We start from the raw sequence: 22,369 nt of genomic DNA on the forward strand, positions 1-22,369 counted from the left end.
AACTGAGGACATTCAACCAGGACAGCGTCGAATCTGAGGCTGGCCAAGCAACCAATCTTTACCTGAGAAGGGGGCCTTTATATGAGTGGGGAGCCTCAGACCTAGAGGACAAATGTCCCCATCCCCCTTGGCCTCTGTGTCTGGCCCTCAGAACTCTCCCCAGACCTCACTTCTCATTGGCTCTGCTTCATGCCCTCCTTGAGTGTCTTTGCCTGGTTGGAATGGGTCCTTGAACTCTGATCATCCCTCTTACTTGCCTGCATGGGGAAGAGATGGGCGTTTTTGTGTGAGTATGTATGGACGCTGACATTCTGAACAAAGGCAGAATTTAACAGGGGCAGCAGAAACTAGGGACTACTGGAGAGGCAGGGACTGAACAATAACACACCTCCCCTAATGCAGCACTCATTTGCCACCTAATAATACACCTCTAAGTCTTGTAAGAACACGCTCTCCTCCTCCACACTTATGGCATGAGCCAGATATGTATCAAGAAAAACAGCCTTTTCCACTGCGGTTTGATGCTCCCTGTTTTCTGTGGAACAAGGGCTTGCAGATGGGGCTGCAAAATTAAAAACAAACACAGCTATTATACCTTCAGACATTTCACAGATGAAAATGGAGACATTTATAACCCAGGTCACCTCATTTCCGCTGGTTCGTTTGCTGGTGGCAAAGATGGGTGTTTCCCATTCTCATCCTGGGATGCCCTCTGTGAACAAGGCGGTGTACTATATGATCACATACTGTTAGTCCATGATTATATAATGTTATTCTAGTTAGAATTCAGGTTGGGTGGGGTGGGGAAATGGTTGCCATTAGGAAGGTCACCACCACCTTAGCCAGGGGAAATGGAGTCAAGGAATATACGGAAGCAACAGCTGAAGAAAAGGTAGACCTTTCTACCAATTTTCCCGAAAGAGGTGTTAAGTTACTCAGCCTGTAATTTCCTGGATCCTTTTTTAAAAAATGATGTTACATCGGCCACTTTTGAGTCCTCAGGTGTGGAGGTTGATCTTAGGCACAAATTGCTTATTTTTCTTAGCAGATTAGCAATTTCACATTTGAGTTATTTTAGAACTCTCACGTGGATGCCATTTTGATGCAGTGATTAGCTGATAATGCCTAGAACTCCAAATTTCACCACCACGATTTGTCTCAGTCTTACTTAATGAGAAAGTTAGTTCAGGTGCAGGTTAGTTCAGGTTCTGTCCCACATCTTCTGTTATGAAGACAGATGCAGATAATTCATTCAGATTCTCTGCAATCTCATTATTCTCCTTTAGCACACCTCCAAAAGTCCACTCACCTTGTAACACAGTCCTCTGCAGCTTTACTCACATGTAAGCCCAGCTAAATTCAATGGGGTTTACACCCATATAAGTGTGGATAAAATTTCAGCCTTTATGGGCTTGGGTATTCACTAGAGTCAAGATGCACAGAACATAGAGGTATGATAGAGATGCCCCTGGAGTTTCCAAAAAAGTTCAAAGTATCATTTTTCAGTATAAGCATGATTAAACTGAAAAAGCAAAACAGCAGAAGTAACAAATGTAAAACAAGAAATTATTATTATTTTTTTAAAAGCAAATGAAGCTGTGGCAATTTTTTCATGATCTGCTTTAAAAATTAATTTTAGGAATCTTTCCACTTAGAATTCAGAAGGAATGGGATACAGCACAGAGCTAGCCAGAGAAATTATTACACACATACACACAGCCCAATCTTAGCCATAGTTTCAGAATGCAACTTGGACTGTGCTAGAGAGTTAAAAATAATTTAAAATGAATTTACTAAGTCAGGACTGTTCACACTAGTCAGACACCTATATTTAGGTATGATCTGCTTCCTGCTTTGATATCTGATCCCTCAACTTTATTTTAATTCTGGTCGGTGTCATCCTGATATTCATTAATATTTCTAAATTGGCAGTTAAACTATTTGGGCTGCTGAGCTTGCTGAATCAAAGCACAGCACTTTGCAACATTGCTCTTTGAAAACCATTCAGAATGTGTTCAGTTGCAAAGTCCAAACTCAGCCTGCACCAGGTGACATTTCATGCTGATGCTTCTGGACCAAAACACAAGGTTTGCAGAGCCAGAAGTGCTTAACCAGAGTGCTTGACAAGATCTGAGAATACTTTGCAGATGATTATGGTAGCCATTGTTAAATCTGAGCTGCTAGATAGCTCACATGTATTGTTTTGCAAGCAAAGGTTGCTGGAAATGCGTAGCTCAAAGTTTACAGAATAAAGTCATAAAGATTTAATCTATTAATCAACATTGACATAGGGCAAGATGAAGCCTGTTTTGTGCCTAGCAGTTATCTAGAAATATCATCAAAATACAAATGTTAAAACACTGCAATTTTCTTGGAACAGGTTGACCAAACAGTGAAAACATTCATGGCAGGGACGGAACCTAAATCTCCCTCACTTTCAGTTTGGCAGGTCTGTTAATTTAGTTGCTCATGCATTTGCTTTGTGGAGAATCATGTGGACACACAAAGCTTCCTTATACTGAGTAAAAGTGTTGGTTTCTTTAGCCCAGTTTTTAGAGTGGTCAAGTGGGAAACTGGACAGGACTCCTGAATCATCATCTTCATCATCATCATCGTCGTTGTTGTCATGTATTAAATCTATATACCATCCTTCATCCAAAGATTGCAAGGTGGTTTACAGTATAAAAAATGTCAGAAACAGCAACTTGTACCCCATGTTCCATGCCACTGATGCCCTGCTCATAGTCATAGTGTGTGTGTGTGGAAGTTAGCAGTTAATTCCAACCTTCATGTTCAGTGTCTTGCATGCAGAAGGTCCCCAGCACCTTCCGGTAGAGCTGGGAGAGAACCATGGTTTGCATCCTAGACTACCAGTCGGTATAGAAAATATTGAGCCAGATGGAGCAATGGTCTGACCATAAGGCAGCTTCCTATGTTCCTTTGGTCAGAGGTTGTGCTCCTCTGACTACCATCAGCTGGGGGCAATGAATAAATGAGGGGTGTTTATTTGGGGTCCTGGAGGCATCTGATTGAGCACTAGAGGAAACAGGATTGGTAAATGGACCATCCAGTGATGCAACTAGATTATTTTAGACCCTGGACTTAGTGTTCTTATGAGCGTCTCCTTTATAGAAAACCAAGGGCATGGGGAGGCACACAACATTTCCCTCCCATTCCAACCACGGTTCCATGCTTTGCATCTGCGTCTACATTCTTGATAGGTTCAAACAAAAACCAAGCAAACAGAACAGCTTGCCAATCCTGTAGTTTGTTCAGGTTGCTGAGAGCTGTTGTTGTCGTCGTTTAGTTGTTTAGTCGTGTCCGACTCTTCGTAACCCCATGGACCAGAGCACGCCAGGCACTTCTGTCTTCCACTGCCTCCCGCAGTTTGGTCAAACTCATGCTGGTAGCTTCAAGAACACTGTCCAACCATCTCGTCCTCTGTCGTCCCCTTCTCCTTGTGCCCTCCATCTTTCCCAACATCAGGGTCTTTTCCAGGGAGTCTTCTCTTCACATGAGGTGGCCAAAGTACTGGAGCCTCAGCTTCACGATCTGTCCTTCCAGTGAGCACTCATGGCTGATTTCCTTAAGAATGGATAGGTTTGATCTTCTTGCAGTCCATGGGACTGTCAAGAGTCTCCTCCAGCACCATAATGAGAGCTGTTAGAAGGCTCCTATTTCCCTGAGAGAGTTGCAGGTCCCAGAGTTCCTTGGGAAAAGGGGTTAACTGTTAAAGCATCCTGAGAAAGGTAGCTTTGTAGGAGGAAAAGGAGGGTTTCTTAACAACTTTCAGCACCCTTAGTGAACCACAGCTCCCAGAATTCTCCAGGGGAAGCAATGCCCTTTCAGAATAGTATCATGGCACTTTAAAATGCATGGTGTGACTGTGGCCTCTCCTCACTTCGACGCCACCCCTGAAATGACTGCTCTCTCTGGTGCGATCAAGGCAGCCCCTGGTAAAGGGGCCAAGCTAAACATGGTGTGCAGCTCCCAACCTGCTTATTACTGAATGGTTTCATTAAGATGGTTTTGGGTGGTTGAGGGAGTGGTGGCATTTTCAGGACCTGGATTGCCCTCCTACACGGCGGAAGTAGCAACCCTGCCCTGCAGGCATTGCAGCCAGGCACTTCTCCAGTGAAGGCATGGGGTGTAGCTCTGATCTGTTGTGGCTTTGGCATTGAGGTCGGCTCTAGAATTTCATGGAGACTGTTCCATTGACTAATTGCTCCCAGCCAGTTCGCAGACAGTAAGTGTGCTTAATGCTCGGTAATGCTTAGAGGAAGACGGCAGGTTACGGATTCCTGCGGGAGGAGGGTGGCGGACGTCGGTGGCCTCTAGAAACAGAGCGGAGAATTGCAGCGTTATGTAATTGGCCCATTATTTACAAATTAATTGAACCTGTGATTGTTTAATTGGTCATGTGATTTTTGAAAGGCGGGGTGAGGTGAGGGGGGAGAGAAATTGGCTGCCCTTGTGTGAGGAAGGAAGCGAGCTCCTATATAATTAGCCTGAAACTATGCAATTAAATTCTTATTAATACCCTCAAACAGCAGGGACCATTCAGGCCTTTAATTAGTGATTAACATGAGACAGGGAGAGATTGAGCTGTAACAAAAACTGGCTCGTGGTTGCAGCACAAGTTTTTAGCTGCTCTTCCTCCCCTCGACTTGGGAGGGAAAGGGAAGAATATGCAAACGACATGCTTCGTGGTGGAAGATCAAGCGCAGTCATGTTGAGGAAAGGATCTGAGGGAGACATGCCAACCCTACCGCGTAGGCTGAATGTTTTCTTCTGCAATCTGCCTTGGGATTTAATTTGCTCTTGGATGCTGACAGTCGGGTCTGGTCGTCTAGAGCAGGTACGGGGGACCTTTTTCAGACACAAGGGCCATACTCCCTACTGGGAAAAGTTCATGAGAGTCACACATGCCAGTGGTGGGCAGGCCCCAGGGATGCCAACTTGAATAAAATATTTGAGGGGGCAGGTAAGTCACACCCCACATAATCTTATCACATGATGCAGTGCACACACACCATTTGAATGGCAATGCCCATCAACTTTTGGGGGGCCTGGCCCCCTCAAATATTTTATCGGGGTGGCTGAAGACCCCTCAGCCCCTAGGCGTTGGCTCCTATGGTAGGGCCAGAGGCAAATGATGCATCTTCAGAATTAGTGACTAACATTTAAATGAGAAGATAATGCACCTCGACATAAGTAAGGGAGATAGCAGGACCCAGGTGACCTGTTCCTTGATTGAGCTGCTCTCTGGGTGCAACAAGGTCCTCTCCTATTCTCCCTTCTTATGGATCTTTATATTGAAACCACACTTGGACCAGGCAGCTATTCAAGCAGAGATGTTGCTTGCTTACAACTCCCATCAGCTCCCACCTGTACCACCAATAGTCAGGGATGCTCAAAGATCAGCAGCATCTGCTGCATGCAGGTTTTCCACCTTTGAAACGGAGAACTGTGGTCTGTAAAGAATGAGACATGGTCAACCTAATTCTGCCCTTCATTTTTATTAGTTAAGGTTTTTTGCCCGTATCATTTGCAATTGTAGCTGGTCTTTGCAAAACCATCCATCTTCTATGCACCAGCTGAATTCTTGAAAGGATACGTGTGTACGTTACATTCTCTCCAGGGTCTCATTAGGCCTCGATTTCCAAAACTTTCCTAGTGGTATTAATATCTATCCACATGCTAGAGCAGGAAAGTTATTTTTCTGCTACTGGCTTTACCCCAACCTTGGGAGCGATCTTTCAAAAAACAGACAGCCGAACAAAAAGCCTTTGACTTCACTGATGGCAGAATCTGGCTGCTTTGTGCTTCGTTTGAACAATGCCTCCCACATTGTTTGGCATTTACTAGATATCTTAAATACTTTGGCTTCGACACTGCTAGCTGCCACAGTCTTGCTCCACAGGTGTTATCAATTGTATATGTGGTTTAGCAGTGGCAACCTTTTAACTGCCAGTGCAGCCACATGCATGATGTGGACTAAAATCTTATTTTTTTCATCAAAGTTCATAGATTTAAAACTGGGGGAGGGGGAATCTACTGTTTAATGATAGCAATTGTTGAGAGAACAACACAGTGGTTAATGACCAATATGATGCATGGAAACATCTCTGCTGGATTAAACCAAAGGTCCATCCAGTCCAGGGGTTGTAGCACCTTTTCCAGTTTGAGGGCCACATTCGCTTCTGGGCAACTTTCTGAGGGCCACATTCTGGTGGGAGGAGTCAGAGGCAAAAGTGAGCAGAGCAATATGTGCAATTTTTACCTTTGTATACTAGACTTAAGTTTTCCACATACCCCTCTCTCTTCTTATAAGCAGTAATGAACATGTACATCCCAAGAAAGACTCTTCTTTCCCACTCCTTCCTAGTTTCACCTCCCTACATTACAATCAGGCTATTTTCAACTCATCACCTTCATCTTATTCAGGACACACAAGTGGGTGGGGGAAAGAATGTCCGAAAGCAGCCATTTCCATTCAGATCTGTCTCTCTGGCACAATTGGGATTGTTTCTGTTCCACTACAGTTCAGTTTCTGCCAAATACCGCAGTATTAATCTCTCACTGTCTGCTGTTAACATAATTTCAGAATTATTTACGTAAATTACAAATTTAGCATAATTAATGATTTAATTATTCCCATGCCATTCATTTAAATGCAAACACAATTTAAACTGGAAGTAGGGGGTTTAACAATCACTTATTATTTGTGGACTGAAAAACAACAACAAATACCAATACCAATACCAATTCCCATTTGGTAGATTGATTTCCTTTCTAGACATCGGACCAATAAGGGAACATTGGCAATTTCCACTTCCGTTTCCATTTAGGGCTAATGGTTGCATTATCCACCAACCTCAGTCTGCCCTCAGCCAACCCACATCTACCTGGAAACCCACCATCATCCCTACTAGTTCCAGTGGGCACCTGCCACCACTGCCTGTACTTATGGGGCTCCCACACATGGAACCCGGAACCTCCACAAGTTAAAGGAGGATTCCCTGCCTTAGACAGTCTCTCTTAAACACACAGAGGGCACTAGGGATGAGGATGGAGCTCGCACCCTCATGCATTCTCTCCCCTTCTTGCACATTCAATTAAGGCTGGAGGAATGCTTGAGTAAGATTCCCATTGATAACCATTCATGAGAACTGGCCTCTGCATCTTCCATTGATGGTACTGTGGTTCCTTTGAGGGACTCAGGATTTCGTCCCTGGCTACTGTCGTTGTCTGAAAACAAGAGAGGGGGGTGAGCGGAGTAGGCCATATGCAGAAGCTTAAGTAATTTTCTGGAACAGTTTCTTTCCCCTCTGGGAGAGAGTAGCAGCCAAAATGGAAAATATCTCCTGCACAGGTTACATGCAAAGGTTGCCAGTGCAAACTGAAACAGCGGGAGCTCTAGTTAGCTCTAAATACTTGTAGCTGTCCAGACAGAGTGGATCCAGAAAGTTAATTGGATATCTTTATTTCTGGCTTTATTTCTGTTCCAGGCAGATCTGTATAATCTGTCTTCAAGAATCAGATGCACTCGTTTGCTTTATCTGATCTGTGATCATTAACATGGAGCGGGGAGGCCTTAGATGAGCAGTAGAGTGTCTGATTTGTACACAGATGGTTCCAGGTCCAGTCCCCAGCACCTGCTGCTAAGGCTGAGAACAAATGCCCATCGGACACCCTGGAGACCCACTTCCTGGACAATCCTGAGCTAGATGGACCAATGGTCTGATTCAGTAGATGGCCACATCCTGGGTGTTAATATAGGTCATTATATTAATATACAGTCATACCTCATGTTACATCCGCTTCATGTAACGTTCTTTCAGGTTATGTCCTGCAGCAACCCAGAAGTACTAGAAAGGGTTACTTCTGAGTTTTGCCACTTGTGCACGCACAGAAGCACAAAATAACGTCATGCGCATGCGTAGAAGCGGCGAATCACAACCCGTGCGTGTGCAGACGCGCCGCTACAGGTTGCGCTCTTTTCATGTTGCGAACGGGCCTCCGGAACAGATCCTGTTCGCAACCAGAGGTACCACTGTATAAAAGTTGTGGATTCTAGCACAGTCTAGTTGCTTCCATATTCACCCTCGTTTACATGGTTCCATCTGTTCAAAGAGTAGCCATCAACATGTAAAAAAAAGGAGGGAATGCATCACTGAACAAGAGGATGGAAGCTTGCCTAAAAGTTATTCTCTTTTATGGGTACGTCCAAATTTAGTAAGGAGAACTTTGATGAGGGGACCTGTGTGTACCTGCTTAGTTTGCTGTCCTGGTGCTGCTCCCTGTTGATAGGTGACTTCAAGGTCCCTCCAAATATTTATCTTTAAACTGGACTTGGACAACAATTCATGTGGTGGACACCTCCAAGCAGAGGACTGTCCTCGTAAAGTGCTTGTCTTTCTTTTCTAGCAGATGATAAGTCTAGGAGGTGCAGGGACTTGTCAATAGTGGTTCCAAGGCTTAAGAATTACTTACTTGACGACGTAGAAATATCTTGTTCCTGCAAAGTTTTATGTGATTGCGATGTGGTGTCTTCATTGGGACTTTGGGGAAACAGAATCTCAGGCTAGATACTCCTTTGGTCTGGGAGGAAGCTAAGTACAGAAAGAACCATGGCTCAGTGGTGTCAAGGCACCTCTCTTACATGCAGATGACCTCCAGTTCAATGCCTTGTCTCTCCAGTTAAAAGGGTCAGGTTATAGGGAATGACTGGAAGACCTCTGTCTGTGACCCTGGAGAGTTTTCGTCAATCAGAGTAGACAATACTGAGCGATATGGACCAACGGCCTTACCTGGTATGAGGCAGCATCTTCCAGTGTTGGTGCAACTGCAATGGCGCTCCTGTTGCTTAGGTGCTGCTGTGAGTAGTTTTAAGCCTCTCTTTGGCCTCTGGCCTTGCTAAGCTAAACTGTTACTGATGAAGTCAGAGGCAATGAGACAAGCCTGGGCAATTATTTACCCATGCTTCCTTCCCATCTCACCTCTTCACCTCTGATGAATAGTCCTTGAGGGCTTCCCTAACAAAGGGAGCAGAATGCGGAACGTCCTGTACATGGGAACTTCAGGTCAGGAGGAGGGATGTGCCAGCTGCCGCTCCCCAAGCAAGCAAGCCAGCCATCGGTGGAGCCAGCGTGGTGTTGTGGTTAGCGAGTCAGACTTGGACCTGGGAGACCAGGGTTCAAATCCCCATTGAGCCATGAAGCTCTCTGACCATGACCCAGTCAGTGCCTCTCAGTCTAACCTACTTCACAGGGTTCTTGTGAAGATAAAGTAGGGGAAGGAGAGAACCGTGTATGCCCAGTAATAAATCAATGGTGAGCCAGAAGTGACAGTGGGAATGGACACATCTGTCTATTTCGGTTTTTGTCAGCTTCTCATTTTCCCAGCCTTAAGTTCTGTTTGCCACATTTCTGCATCAGTTTGCTATTTTTTTCAGTTCTCATGAAAATTCACCAGCGTTTTAGTGCACATTTCCCCTAATATACACATTTTAGAATGCAATTTCCCTAAAGTTCATTTCTGCAAGCAATTTTCACCTAATGCAATGCATGTTTGTATGTTATTTTTATGAATGTATACATTCTTATGCACACCTTCCCCTAATATGTGTGGTTTGTACATATTTTGCGGGTGGAGAATAGCAGCGCAAAATTCAGAGAAGTACAAATTTCAGAGGGTTGTGGCATTTCAGTTCATGTATCGTCTTGGGAAGTCTGATTAGGTGAGTCCGCATTAAAAATCTGAAATGAGCCAAGTATCTGTGAATGACACTGTTATCTCTTCCCAATCAAGCTCTCCCTATTTAAATCCAGGCCCATTAAAAGGTAGGCATGGAACCTCGCCCAAGCCAGAGCTAAAGAGGCCACTTACACATCGCCCAAAAATGCATCGCCAAAAGGAAAAAAGGACGAAAGAAGACAGAGATTTGCATAAAATTTGCACATGCTAATTGAAGTTTATAGTTGCAAACTGAGAACTGTTGAGTTGTAACCAACTAAGCCCTTCTCAGAGTAAACCCCTTAAAATTAATAGACCCGTGTTAGTCATGCCCATTAATTTCAGTGGGTCTACCCTGAGTAGGAATAACATGAGATACAACCTGCTTTCTGTAAGTTAAATAGAAATGCAATTCGGCTTACCATAGTGGGGAAGATGGTGGCCTACAGTATGTACCTGCTCACTCTGTTGTCCAGGTTGTACTACCTGTAGATGGGCAATGTGTTGCTTTGTCCTCCTTCTTTGACACGTGTTAGTGGCTGCAACATACCTTAATGGTTTGAGATCAGGGTCAACTCTAGAGGACCCTCTTTTGCATCCTCTCCTTCACACTCTGCCCCATAACTTTTACTTGGTCAAATTTAGGAGCTGGTGGAGCTGCCCTTCTAATGGCAGCCTCCATCAGTTTCCCACAATGCCCCAGAGGAGTCACGTGGGGAATTTAAATGGTGGCTCCGGCATGCCCCAGTTCTCAGTGGAGTCCCTGAAAAGGGTGACCCAGGGCAGGCATCACCAAGAGCAGAGTGTTGGCAAGCCCTGGCCACAACCTGAAGATCCTGGTTGCTGCTGCCAACTCAGGATTGAATCCCCTTTTGCACCAATTGGAGCCTGACATTTAAGAGAATTCATTGTCATGTTCTTTCTGATTTGCCTCATGGGTTTTACGGAGGTGTTTTCTATATATACGGGCAGGTGGGTGGGTGCACTATGAAAATATGTTTATTGTTATTGTCCAGGCAAAGCTTGCTCTGTAGTTAGGATGGAGCAAAGGCTCCATCCTAACTAAAGGAAGGGATATGGGGAACGCTGCTCTTAGCCAGCGTGAAGCTATTTGAGCCCCCAGAGTCTCCCCCCATGTGCTTCGGAGCTGTTTGATCTTCAAGGGGTTCCCCATCCCCTGGCCCTCCCCACTTTCTTCTGTTACAAAGAGAAACAGCGAGGTCTGCAAAGCACGCCAGGATGCCGGGTGGAAGGGGGGCAGTGAGTTAGCCGAGAGGAAATTTCATGCAAATGATAAGCAGGCCCAGCAGTTAAATCTTGGGCTGACACATTAATGAATTTCACAGCACGCCTGGAAAAACTCTCACCCTGGCCAGGATTCGTTCGGGGAAGGGAGGAATAAGGGCAGGGGGCGCAAGGGCAGCGGACGGCGGCGGGGTATAGCCAGGGGGAACCTTGTTCCCATTATCTTTTTGTGATTATGTTGAACAGGAGCTGGCAGTATGTTTTCCCTTTAAAAGAAGAAGAAGAAAAAAGTTTGCACACAAGAATCCTGTCCACTCCCCTTCCAACTTTGGTTTCTGTGGTTAATGGGGAGAGGGACCAGGGGTGCAGAAGGAGGGAGAAGGAGCAAAATGAGTTTAGCAGCTTTTTCTGTTGTTGCTGCTGCTACTGCTGACTCTCTCCCCGCACTGCACCCCCCCCCCAATTTCATAACCTGGTCCCAGCTGGTACAATTCGTGCTCCTTAATAGCTCTGGCAGTTAGTAGCAGAGAGAATGTCCCTGCCGCCCCCCCCCCAGACCAGTTCAAGGTGGGTGGTCTTCTCACGGGCACTGGGCACGGGCGTGGGATGGAACAGGTATTGCATGGGGGTGGGGGAGATGCAGGAGTCAAGATGAGTGGAGTGACCATTTTCTCTCCATTTTATTTTTTGGGATGGGGAGAGGGATGGGTCAAGATAGAGGTGTATAAAATGAAGGCCGGTGTAGAGGAAGTGTATAAGAGAGGAGCTTTTCCCCTTCTAAAAGTTGTTTCCGATGTTGATCCTACTCAGAGTAGACCCATTGAAATCAATGGATATAATTAACTTGGGCCCATGAATTTCAGTGGATGTCATCTGATTAGAACTTAGTTAGGTACAACCTTGAGTGTTTTCTATTAGTGAATTTTTGGTGGCCTGGGATGGGTTAGAATAGTTTTAATCAATGTAATAAATTTACAATTTTTTTCTTTTTAACAGAAGTTCAGATGCCCCATCCCAACAATGCATTAAGACATCAAGCACTTGTGCCTTGGAGTTCTGAACTCCTTTCTTCCCTTCCTCTCACACTCTGTAGTTTCCCTCCCTCACTTTCTGCTTGGCGATAACCATAGTTTACTGTGATGTCAAAATAGACCAAACCATGGTTACTACAAATGGTAGATTTATTTCTTTATTATTACGTGTATATCCAACTTTTCCTTCAATGAGCTTAATGTGGCATACGTTGCTCTCTTCCCCATTTTATCCTCACAACAACCCTGTGAGTTCGGTTAGGCTGCAAGAATATGACTGGCTCAAAGTCGCCCGGTGAGCTTCATGACTATGTGGGGATTTGAACCCTGGTCCTGATCCAGCCCCTGAACCACTACACCACACTGACTTATTGGGAACCACGGCCTTCACTGGGATGCCAAGATTGGGCTGGAGGCAAATGGTGTGCCACAGAAGCCATAATTTGTTCAGTTGGGACATAAACAGCAAATTGAGGAGTTGACTTGTATGACAGAGAAGAGGAGAGTGAGTGGGTCTTTCAGATCTTCCTTTGACCTATCCCATCTCTTCTTTGCACAGCCTGCAACTGCAATCTCCATGCCCGCCGCTGCCGTTTCAACATGGAGCTCTACAAACTCTCGGGACGGAAGAGTGGGGGCGTCTGCCTGAATTGCCGCCACAACACTGCTGGGCGACACTGCCATTATTGCAAAGAGGGCTTCTACCGAGACATGAGCAAATCCATCACTGACAGAAAAGCCTGCAAAGGTAAGGAACAAGAACATCTCCCAACCTTCCTTGTGAGAAAGGATGAGGTTAAGTCCCTTAGGAGTTTGCCAGTTTACTTAGTTATGGCTGGCAACCATTAGGACTGGTACGGCTGAAGTCAGGGAGCCTAGACAGGACATGTGGTGCCAGGGACAATGACAGGCCGAGTCAGCTCCCCTAGTTTTGTCCTCTGCCTCCCTGCTGAGTTCTACATGGACCACACTGAGGCCCAGGAGGAGGCAGCTGACTGACTGGTCCATCCCTGTGCCAGATGTAAGAAGGCAGGTATGTGAGGGCTGGCTGGGATCAGAAGAAGAAGAGTTTGGATTTGATATCCCGCTTTATCACTACCCTAAGGAGTCTCAAAGCGGCTAACATTCTCCTTTCCCCCCCCCCCCAACAAACACTCTGTGAGGTGAGTGGGGCTGAGAGACTTCAGAGAAGTGTGACTAGCCCAAGGTCACCCAGCAGCTGCATGTGGAGGAGTGGAGACACGAACCCGGTTCCCCAGATTACGAGACTACCGCTCTTAACCACTACACCAAACTGGCTCTCTCAGACTGAGGTTGGTGGGGAATTTGCCCTAATGGGAAATAAAAATGTACTGTTGTTAATGATAATAATAATAATAATTTATTATTTATACCCCGCCCATCTGGCTGGGCTTCCCTAGCCACTCTGGGCGGCTTCCAAAATAAATAAATAAATAAAATACTGTAATGCATCAAACATTAAAATCTTCCCTAAACAGGGCTGCCTTCAGATGTCTTCTAATGATAGTTGTGAAGGTCAAATTACATTGAGAAACACACCCCAAAGAGCGAAGTAGTGACCCCAGTGCCTCAACCAAACCTGATAATCGCTGCTTTACAATCCAGTTTAATTAATTTCAGAATGCACGTTTGCATTCCTATCCAAAGGTGAAGGAGACGCACTCCCTAGTTTGGTGCTTCTCTCAGGCAAGAAACCATGGCTCTGTCAGCACTGAATAATTCCTTCCCCCGTCACGGTTTATTTATACTAATCTGGAGTCTGGGTTTAAATGAGAAGCAGGCTTCTTGCATGCATCATCAGCTTTTAACCCACAGTATAGCTTATCCATGGGTTAATGTGTATCCACCGCAATTAGCATTTCTTTTCTTCATTCAGGCTTCTCAGCATCCTCTTTCAAAATATATATCTTTCTGGAACGCTTGTTAGAACAGCTGAAAGGTGCATCCAGAACCATGGTAGCTGTTTATTTTATTTACTTATTTATTCCATGTACAGTGGTACCTCGGGTTAAGTACTTAATTCGTTCTGGAGGTCCGTTCTTAACCTGAAACTGTTCTTAACCTGAAGCACCACTTTAGCTAATGGGGCCTCCTGCTGCCGCTGCGCTGCCAGAGCCGGATTTCTGTTCTTATCCTGAAGCGAAGTTCTTAACCTGAAGCACTATTTCTGGGTTAGCGGAGTGTGTAACCTGAAGCGTATGTAACTTGAGGTACCACTGTATAGCCCATCTTTTCCTCCAAGGAACTTAAGGTGGTGTACATGGTTCCCTTCCTCCTCAATTAATGCCCACAATAGCCCTGTGAAGTAGGCTGGGCTGAGAGGCAGTGGCAGACCGTGGTCACTCGGTGAGATTCATGACTGAGTGGGGATTTTAACCCTGGTGTTCCAGGTTCTAGTTTCTCACTGTAACCACTACACAACACTGGCTCTCAAGGATGGTTTTGCACTCAGGGACCTTCTGGACTGGCAGGTGTATTCTGCAACATGCAGTTGGCACAATAATAGTGCATTGGTGGTGGGTTTATACTAGGCTGTCCACAGAATATTATTATTATTATTATTATTATTATTATTATTATTATTATTATTATTAGCTACCCTTCATCTGAAGTTACCGTATTATTGCAATGTGATAAAGAGGAGTACTCTTTTCTGTTGCCCTAAATGCACTGAGATGTGATTGAACATGTTTATTGGACTCTCATTCGGGCTTTAGACCTGGTTTTGGAACAGAAATTGCCACAGTCACTCCCTGCTGAAAGAGAGATTGGGGACTGCAGCCCCATTGCTCCTCTTGGACATCCCAGTGGCCTTTTGAAACAATCAGCCATGCCCTCCTTGTGCCTAGCATGGGAGGTGGGTGTCCTGCATTGCGCTAGCTTCTGTCTGTACTCGGGTGGATGACTCCAGAAGGTGATGCTGGGGAATGTTTCTCTGTCTCTTGCAATTTACACTAGAGTGGTACCTCGGTTTATGAACTTAATTCTTTCCGGAAGTACGTTCTTAAACCAAAACCATTCTTAAACAGAGGCGCACTTTCCCTAATGAGGCCTCCCGCCACCGGTGCCCTTCCACCGTTCGTATTCCATTCTTAGACCGAGGTAAAGTTCTCAAACCAAGACACTATTTCTGGTTTTGTGGAGTTAAGAACCAAATCGTTCTTAAACCGGACTGTTCTTAAACTGAGGTACCACTGTACATGTTCCTCGGAGCTCTGTTTTGGCTCCCACACTATTGAATATCTACATGAAACCACTGGGAGAGGTTCTTCAGAGGTGTAGCCTGAGGTATCACCAATACACGGATGACAGCTAGATCTACATCTCCCTTTCATCTCACTCAGGTGAGGCCCTTCACACAGTAAAGGACTGGATGAGGGCCAATAAACTGAGACTCAGTCCAAGCAAGACAGGTATTATTAGTGGATGGTTCATCTGCCCAGTTAGGTGATGTTCAGCTTGCTCTGAAAGGAGCTTGCATTCTCCCAAAACCGGCAGGCTCACGGTTTGGAATCTTCTATCATGATAGGTTTGAGGCTCAGGTGGCCTTGGTGGCTCAGATGATGTTTTATGAGGCTCAGCCGATAGGTAGATCTACAAACTACAACCTCGCCATGCAACACTAATGCAGGATCTAGCAAGAACTTGGTAGTATTATTGCTTGGGTTATGCATGAGGTTCCTTTGAAAATGGACTTGAAAACTCAACTGGTCCATGGGGATTGGTAAATACAGTGGAGGCTGGCCCATTGGAATGAATGAGGCACTGCCCCACCGGCCTCATTCTGGCCTCTGCCAGCCCCCACTTGCCTGCCTTCTTTCTCAACCAGGGGGTGGCACAGACTGTCTCAACTTCCTTCTCCTTAGTCTCAGTATTGGCCTTCTAGAACTCAGTAGGGAGGAGGAGGATGGGTTCAACACTAGAATTATTTGACTCTGCCACTTGCCTCTCAATGGCTCTGACTCCACCTACTGTCAGTCTCCCTGCCTACTTCCCTACCAGTCCTACTGGGCACCAGTGTGGTGAAGGCGGGGGCTTTCTGGTGCTGGCTCCCTATTTGTGGAATGCCATCCACAGAGATGCTGGCCTGGTGCCCACTCTATGGACTTTTAGGGGTGAAGCAAAGATCTTTGTATACTTCCAGGCCTTCTAATTTACAACAGGGATTTGGCATTTTAAAACTCTCGCACCAATTTATTTCCCCCTTGCTGTTATTATTCTGCTTTTAAATTGATTGTATGCTGTTGTGGTTGCGCTGACTTTTATCCGTCAATTTGTACTGTTTATAGCTTTTTCAATTGTTTTCATTTTTTATTATATATTGTTTTGTATTTTTAATGACTTTATAAACTGCCAGAGGATTGTGTTAATGGGTGGTATAGCATTATAATTAAATAATATTTAATAAACTGAAAAGCTAATATTCTGTCCTCTTTAAAAATATCAAAAGTTTCCCAGCACCAATAAGAAGGGGAACTGAAATATTTAATTTAGGGGTGGGGTGGGGTGAGGGAGGAAATTCAGTAAAGCACTCTATTGGTGCAATCCTGTGGATATTTACTTTTTCAGTGGGACTTGCTTCTTAGGAAGTATGTTAGGATTCCAGCCATATAGTGAAATGCTGTGCACACCTATTAAAACAAGTTCAAAACTTTACACAGAAATATTTTTTTTATTAAAATACTTGCAATACCATATCAATAGCCTGCACTCCATTAGCATTATTCAAACTTAGACAACATAAAAGCACTGAAGATGGTTAACCTCCGCACTCCCCTTGCCAATAATTGCAATTTTGATTCAGAGATTTGACTGGCATTGCACCCATCCCAGATGACCAACTTGACTTGTCTTGTGTTCGTTCATTATGTTACTAATTAATTCTATGAGCGTCACATTTCTAAAAATAGGGGGTAAAATTCCATGGAAAAAGAGTGCAATGGTTCTGACAACAATTTTCCAACCCACACCACTGCTGTCAGAGCCGGGCCATGTGCAGCTGGACCAGGAAGCAGACTTGGGGCGCGTGTTCTCCAACCTAAAAGTCCTTATTTGAGCCAAGAGTGTTTCCGGCGAGAAAGTTTCTTCTCTTCACTGTCACAATGAGGTGGCTGAGATTCCACAGCTTATTAGTGGAGGGTCCATGTCTCTCTTTCAGTGTTTGTGTTTACTATGAATGGCCTAAGTGGTGCCCAACATCTGGAGGGCCACAGGTTAGGCACCCATAAGCTCTGCTCTGCATATGAACAAGCTCTCTTGCATTGCTGGAAGGACCCTGACTAGCATCAAACCTCCAGCGGGTGGGAAAGAAGCCTTACTTCTCCCCCTGCCCCCAGAAACCCTTCCTCCCTGAAGCAGCTATTTGTGTCCATAGGGACAATTCCATTAATGCCAGTTAATGCCCTGGAGGGAGTGGCCAGTTTTCATCAGGATGATGGCTGCAAGGTATGTGTATTGATTTTTACCTCCTCAACCTGTTGCAGTCCAGAAAAAGTTCCATATGAATAAAAAGGTAAAGGGACCCCTGACCATTAGGTCCAGTCGTGACCGACTCTGGGGTTGCGGTGCTCATCTCACTTTATTGTGCTGAGGGAGCCGGCGTACAGCTTCCGGGTCATGTGGCCAGCATGACTAAGCCACTTCTGGCGAACCAGAGCAGCGCACGGAAACGCCGTTTACCTTCCCACCGGAGCAGTACCTATTTATCTATTTGCACTTTGACGTGCTTTCGAACTGCTAGGTTGGCAGGAGCAGGGACTGAGCAACAGGAGCTCACCCTGTCATGGGGATTCGAACCACCGACCTTCTGATCGGCAAGTCCTAGGCTCTGTGGTTTAACCCACAGCGCCACCCACATCCATATGAATAAAGCATTTTAAAAAATAAATAAATGGGGGGAACAGCAGTGAAGCAAGTGAACAGTTAGAGGGGCTTTTTTGCTCTCAGCATGCATAGCGAAGGAGCAATGATGGCTGATGCTCACGTTTTCCGTTTGCATTTTCAATCTCGCACTTTACATTTTCTCTCGTCTCCCAAGTCAAAACGTGAATTTTCAACATTCGAAGCACGGCTGTATGCAAAAGAGCATTTCAGTCATAGGCTGTTGTTTTTAAGTGCTCTTAGTGTATAAGCATTGACCCTTAGTCGGATTTTGTAGGATTGGGGTGGGTGGTGCGGCGGCGTTATTTTTGCAGTAACCGAATATATTTTAGTTTATGGATGTTTTGCACCTGGAAGAAATTCTCTGGCAGGTCATAACAGTCTGTAGCTGAGACGCACCCTGGGCCAAAAGGAGCCGCACACTTTCTCTTTGAAGAAGTGCCTTGTGCTGGCTGCATTGGAAACCCCTTTCCCTCTCTGCCTGATTGCATTACCTAGAAAAATCCCGACCTGCCCTCGGGGTTTAGATGGAACGTGGATGATGCAGCGAGGAGAAACTTCACAGTTTTAACAAGCGCCTCATAAAGCTGAAGGCAGAGCTGGCAGACGGTGTGTAGCAGGGGTCTGGCACAGCCAGGCGAGCGAGCCAAGCCTCCCAGCCAGGTCATTAGGAAATAGGGAGCTAATCATTTTTAATCACCCAAGCAGCTGAGTTGGCAAGGCGTCCCATTCATGTGCGCCTCGCTTCTACACCGTCCCGTCTCCCCGTAGCCTGAAGAGTTCACACTCTTTCCCCCCAGCGACCGCGTGCTTTTTGTAGCCTCGCCATGGCAGCTGCGTTGGAAGCAAGCAGGTTCTGACATTCCAGGAGCTGCCTGGGATGGGTTGGGTGATGGGTTATGAAAAGCAGGGTGGGTGAGTCTCCAGCAGGAAATTGCCACGGGGAAGGGTGGAATATGGCAGTCCAACGCATGAGCTGCTTGAGTACAGATGGTCAAATCTGCTGATTCCAGATTCTCCTTTTTCTAGTCTTGGTCCTCTGCATTTCTGCATCAGTTTGCAAACTTTTTTTGATGTGGCACCCCACCTGCCCCCATCACCTCTAGTGCCAGCAGAGAAGCCGGCGCCAATTTCAGGCAAGGTGTGCCAATTTCTAGCAAGATCTCCCTGAGACCTTGCGCAATTTTGGTGAGCTATCACTAGAAATCGGGGCAATCTCACCCAGAAAATCAGTGCTGATGCTGGCACCACTTCTCCAGTCCTGGTGGAGATGGTGCAGGCAGTAGGGGCAGAGCAGAATGAGGTGAAATGGGACACACCACCCCTGCTTCCACTCTGCCTTCAGTTCAAGCCCTGGCTCAGAGTGAGCTCCTGATAATTCCTTTGAAGTTGATTCAACTGACGTCATGCACGTGACCTGCCTGGGACAGGTGGGAGAGAGTTTTGGCTATGGCCTGCCAGGTGAATCCAGTGTCTGATCCCAGCTGCAGGAGGGGTCAAGCAGGTGGTCATTCTCAGCCCTACCTGGAGGTGGTGGCTAAAGCTGGAACCTTTTGTAACAAAGGCATGTACTCTACCATGGAAATGTGTCCTTTGTCCATTTGGAAAACCATTTGGTTTTGCCACGGCCTTTCAACTTATGGTAACAAGGATTCAGGTTTTTCCACTGGTGGTGCCAATGTTGTGGAATGGCCTCCCTGATGAAATATGAGAGGCCCCATCCGTGTTATCAGTGTTTCTTAACCATTTTAACTCTCGAGCTTTTAAATTGTCTTTTTTATTTTATATTTTGATTGAGGATATTTTAATGCCCAAATGGATTTTTTTATTGGCTATTTTAATTATGTAAACTACTGAGAAGCCATTTTGGCAAACAAGCGCTATATAAATTAATAAATTGTCATTAATTAATTAATTAGTTAGTTAGTTAATTTGGGATGAAACAGATCTTCCTGAGATTTCAGAGAACTCTTAAGAAAAGAAACCCAGGTATACCTCTCCGTGCTGAGGATTCTTGGAACAAACCTGGAGGAAGTAAACCCATTCTGAGTGAAGATGAAGAGAAGGGGGGTAGTCTTTGGTCATGAATTCAATTTGGTTCTCATTTAAAAGTGAGCCCTCTTAATTTGCATTCTCCAAAACAATTTGCGAACCGAAACAAAGACACCCTTTGAGATTCACCCTTCTTCAAATTTTGCAATGCAGTTCTTCAGCCAAGTAATGTGTACAAAAATCCATATGCTAGGTGTGTAATTATGCATATATTCATGAACATAACATACAAAAATGCACTGTTAGGGGAAGGTGCTCTGCAAATATGAGTATATTGGGCAAAACTGAGTACAAAATGTGTATGTTCAGAGAGATTTGCACGGAAATGCTGATGAATTTTCATGAGGACCAGAAAAAACCCCTGAGACTCACTAACTGATGTGAGGAATTGAATTTAAGATTGGGAGAATGAGAAACTGAGAGAAAGTGGAACTCACAGAATTGCCCATTCCTACTTCCTCTCCCCCACCCCACCCCTTTGGACCCATTCTACTTTGGAGAGAAAGAGAGAGATGCATAGCTATCTGCTTGCAAAGAGGATTTTTCGCCCCCTCCCCTGACTTTTCCTGACTGCTTGGACAATGCTGCCATAGCCATTGTGCTTTCAACCTAGTTTTTCATTCCTACTTTCTTCATTGTTGAGGTCTAATCTCAGCCGGGCAGCTACGCCGGGCATCTTCCTACCATCTGCAGGCACCCCGGCCATTGCGAAGCCCAGCCTGCTGTGCTGATCCCCCTTCCTTCGACCCGCCGTGTTTCCTGGAGAGCAGCTGGGAGGGAGACATGTGCCCTGAATCTTGCAACCCAGCACAAAAGTGGCAGGGCAGGCAATGAACTTGTCAGCTTGTGGTTTCTCGAAAAAATCCTGAGTCATTTCCTCTGTGGGGCTGGGAAGGGAGTTGCTGGAAGCCTGGAACCACGGCGGCTGTGAAATTTCCCCTTCCCTTTTTCCCTTCCTCTGCTTGCACTTTCTCTCTCTCTCCTCCCCCCCCCCTCACATTTCAGAGGATCCATCCTCTCCCCCATGCTTTTTACCATCTACATGAAGCGACTGGGAGAGATCATCAGGGGGTTTGGGCTAAGTGTTCAGCAATATGGGGATGATACCCAGCTCTACCTTTCCTTCAAATCGGAACCAGTGAAGCCAGTGAAGGTCCTGTGTGAGTGTCTGGAAGTGGTTGGCGGATGGACAGTGGCTGACAGATTGAGTCTGAATCCTGACAAGACAGAAGTACTGCCTTTGGGGGACAGTGGGTGGGTTGTTGTGAGGGAGTCCCTGGTCCCAAACGGGGTCACCGTGCTCCTGAAGGACCAGGTGCGCAGACTGGGAGTCATTTTGGACTCACAGCTGTCCATGGAGACGCAGGTCACTTTTGTGTCCAGGGCAGCTGTCTACCAGCTCCACCTGGTACGCAGGCTGAGACCTGCCCGTGGACTGTCTTGCCAGAGTCATGCATGCTCTAGTTGTCTCCCACTTGGACCAATGCAATGTGCTCTATGTGGGTCTACCTTTTTTTTAAAAAAAAAAAATAATATTTATTAATTTTCACAACTAACAAAAGACAAAAAAGAAAACAACAACACACACGAAAAAAAGAAAGAAAAGAAATAGACATATACAAAACACAAAAGGTGTGACTTCCCCATACCTCCCTTACACTGCATCCTTGTTTTGCAATTTTTTAGCAACCCTTTGGTCCTTTTTTCTATTTGTATCTCTCTATGTGGGTCTACCTTTGAAGGTGACCCGGAAACTACAGTTAATCCAGAATGCGGCAGCTAGACTGGTGACTGGGAGTGGCTGCTGGGACCATATAACACTGGTCTGAAATTACCTTGGCTCCTAGAATGTTTCCGAGCACAATTCAAAGTGTTGGTGCTGACCTTTAAAGCCCTAAATGACCTCGGCCCGGTATATCTGAAGGAGCATCTCCACCACCATCACTCAAGCTGGACACTGAGGTCCTCCTCCAAGGGTCTTCTGCTGGTTCCCTCACTGCAAGAAACGAAGTTACAGGGAACCAGGCAGAAGGCCTTTTCAGTCGTGGCACCTGTGGAACGCCCTCCCTTCAGATGTCAAGGAGATAAAGAACTACACAACTTTTAGAAGACATCTGAAGGCAGTCCTGTATTGGGAGTTTTTTGATGTTTGGTGTTTTTATTACGTTTTTAGATATGCTGTAAGCCACCCTTCCCTCCCTTGTTTTTGTGTACTGGAGGCTGGTCCTATTAGAGCAAAGGGGGTACTGCAGCACCTGGTTATATATGGAACTCACACCCAAAGGAAACAGCGAGAGCCACCAACGTGGATGGCTTTAAAAGAGGATTGGACAAATTCATGGATCATGAGGCTACCGTGATGGCTATGCCTATTGTGGTTGGAAACAGTAATGCTTCTGGGA

General features: G+C 45.6%; 1 protein-coding gene across 1 annotated transcript in view; it reads left to right on the top strand.

Moving 5' to 3' along the window:
- Positions 1–22,369, top strand: part of NTN3 (netrin 3) — a 76,487-nt gene that overhangs the window by 7,300 nt on the left and 46,818 nt on the right. Inside the window, exon 2 of the mRNA XM_083711109.1 lies at positions 12,574–12,762. Coding sequence (XP_083567235.1) covers positions 12,574–12,762 — 189 coding nt within the window. The remainder of the gene's footprint in view (positions 1–12,573; positions 12,763–22,369) is intronic.

Source organism: Podarcis gaigeae (assembly GCF_964106915.1).
Source record: "Podarcis gaigeae genome assembly, chromosome: 14".
Taxonomy (NCBI): domain Eukaryota; kingdom Metazoa; phylum Chordata; class Lepidosauria; order Squamata; family Lacertidae; genus Podarcis; species Podarcis gaigeae.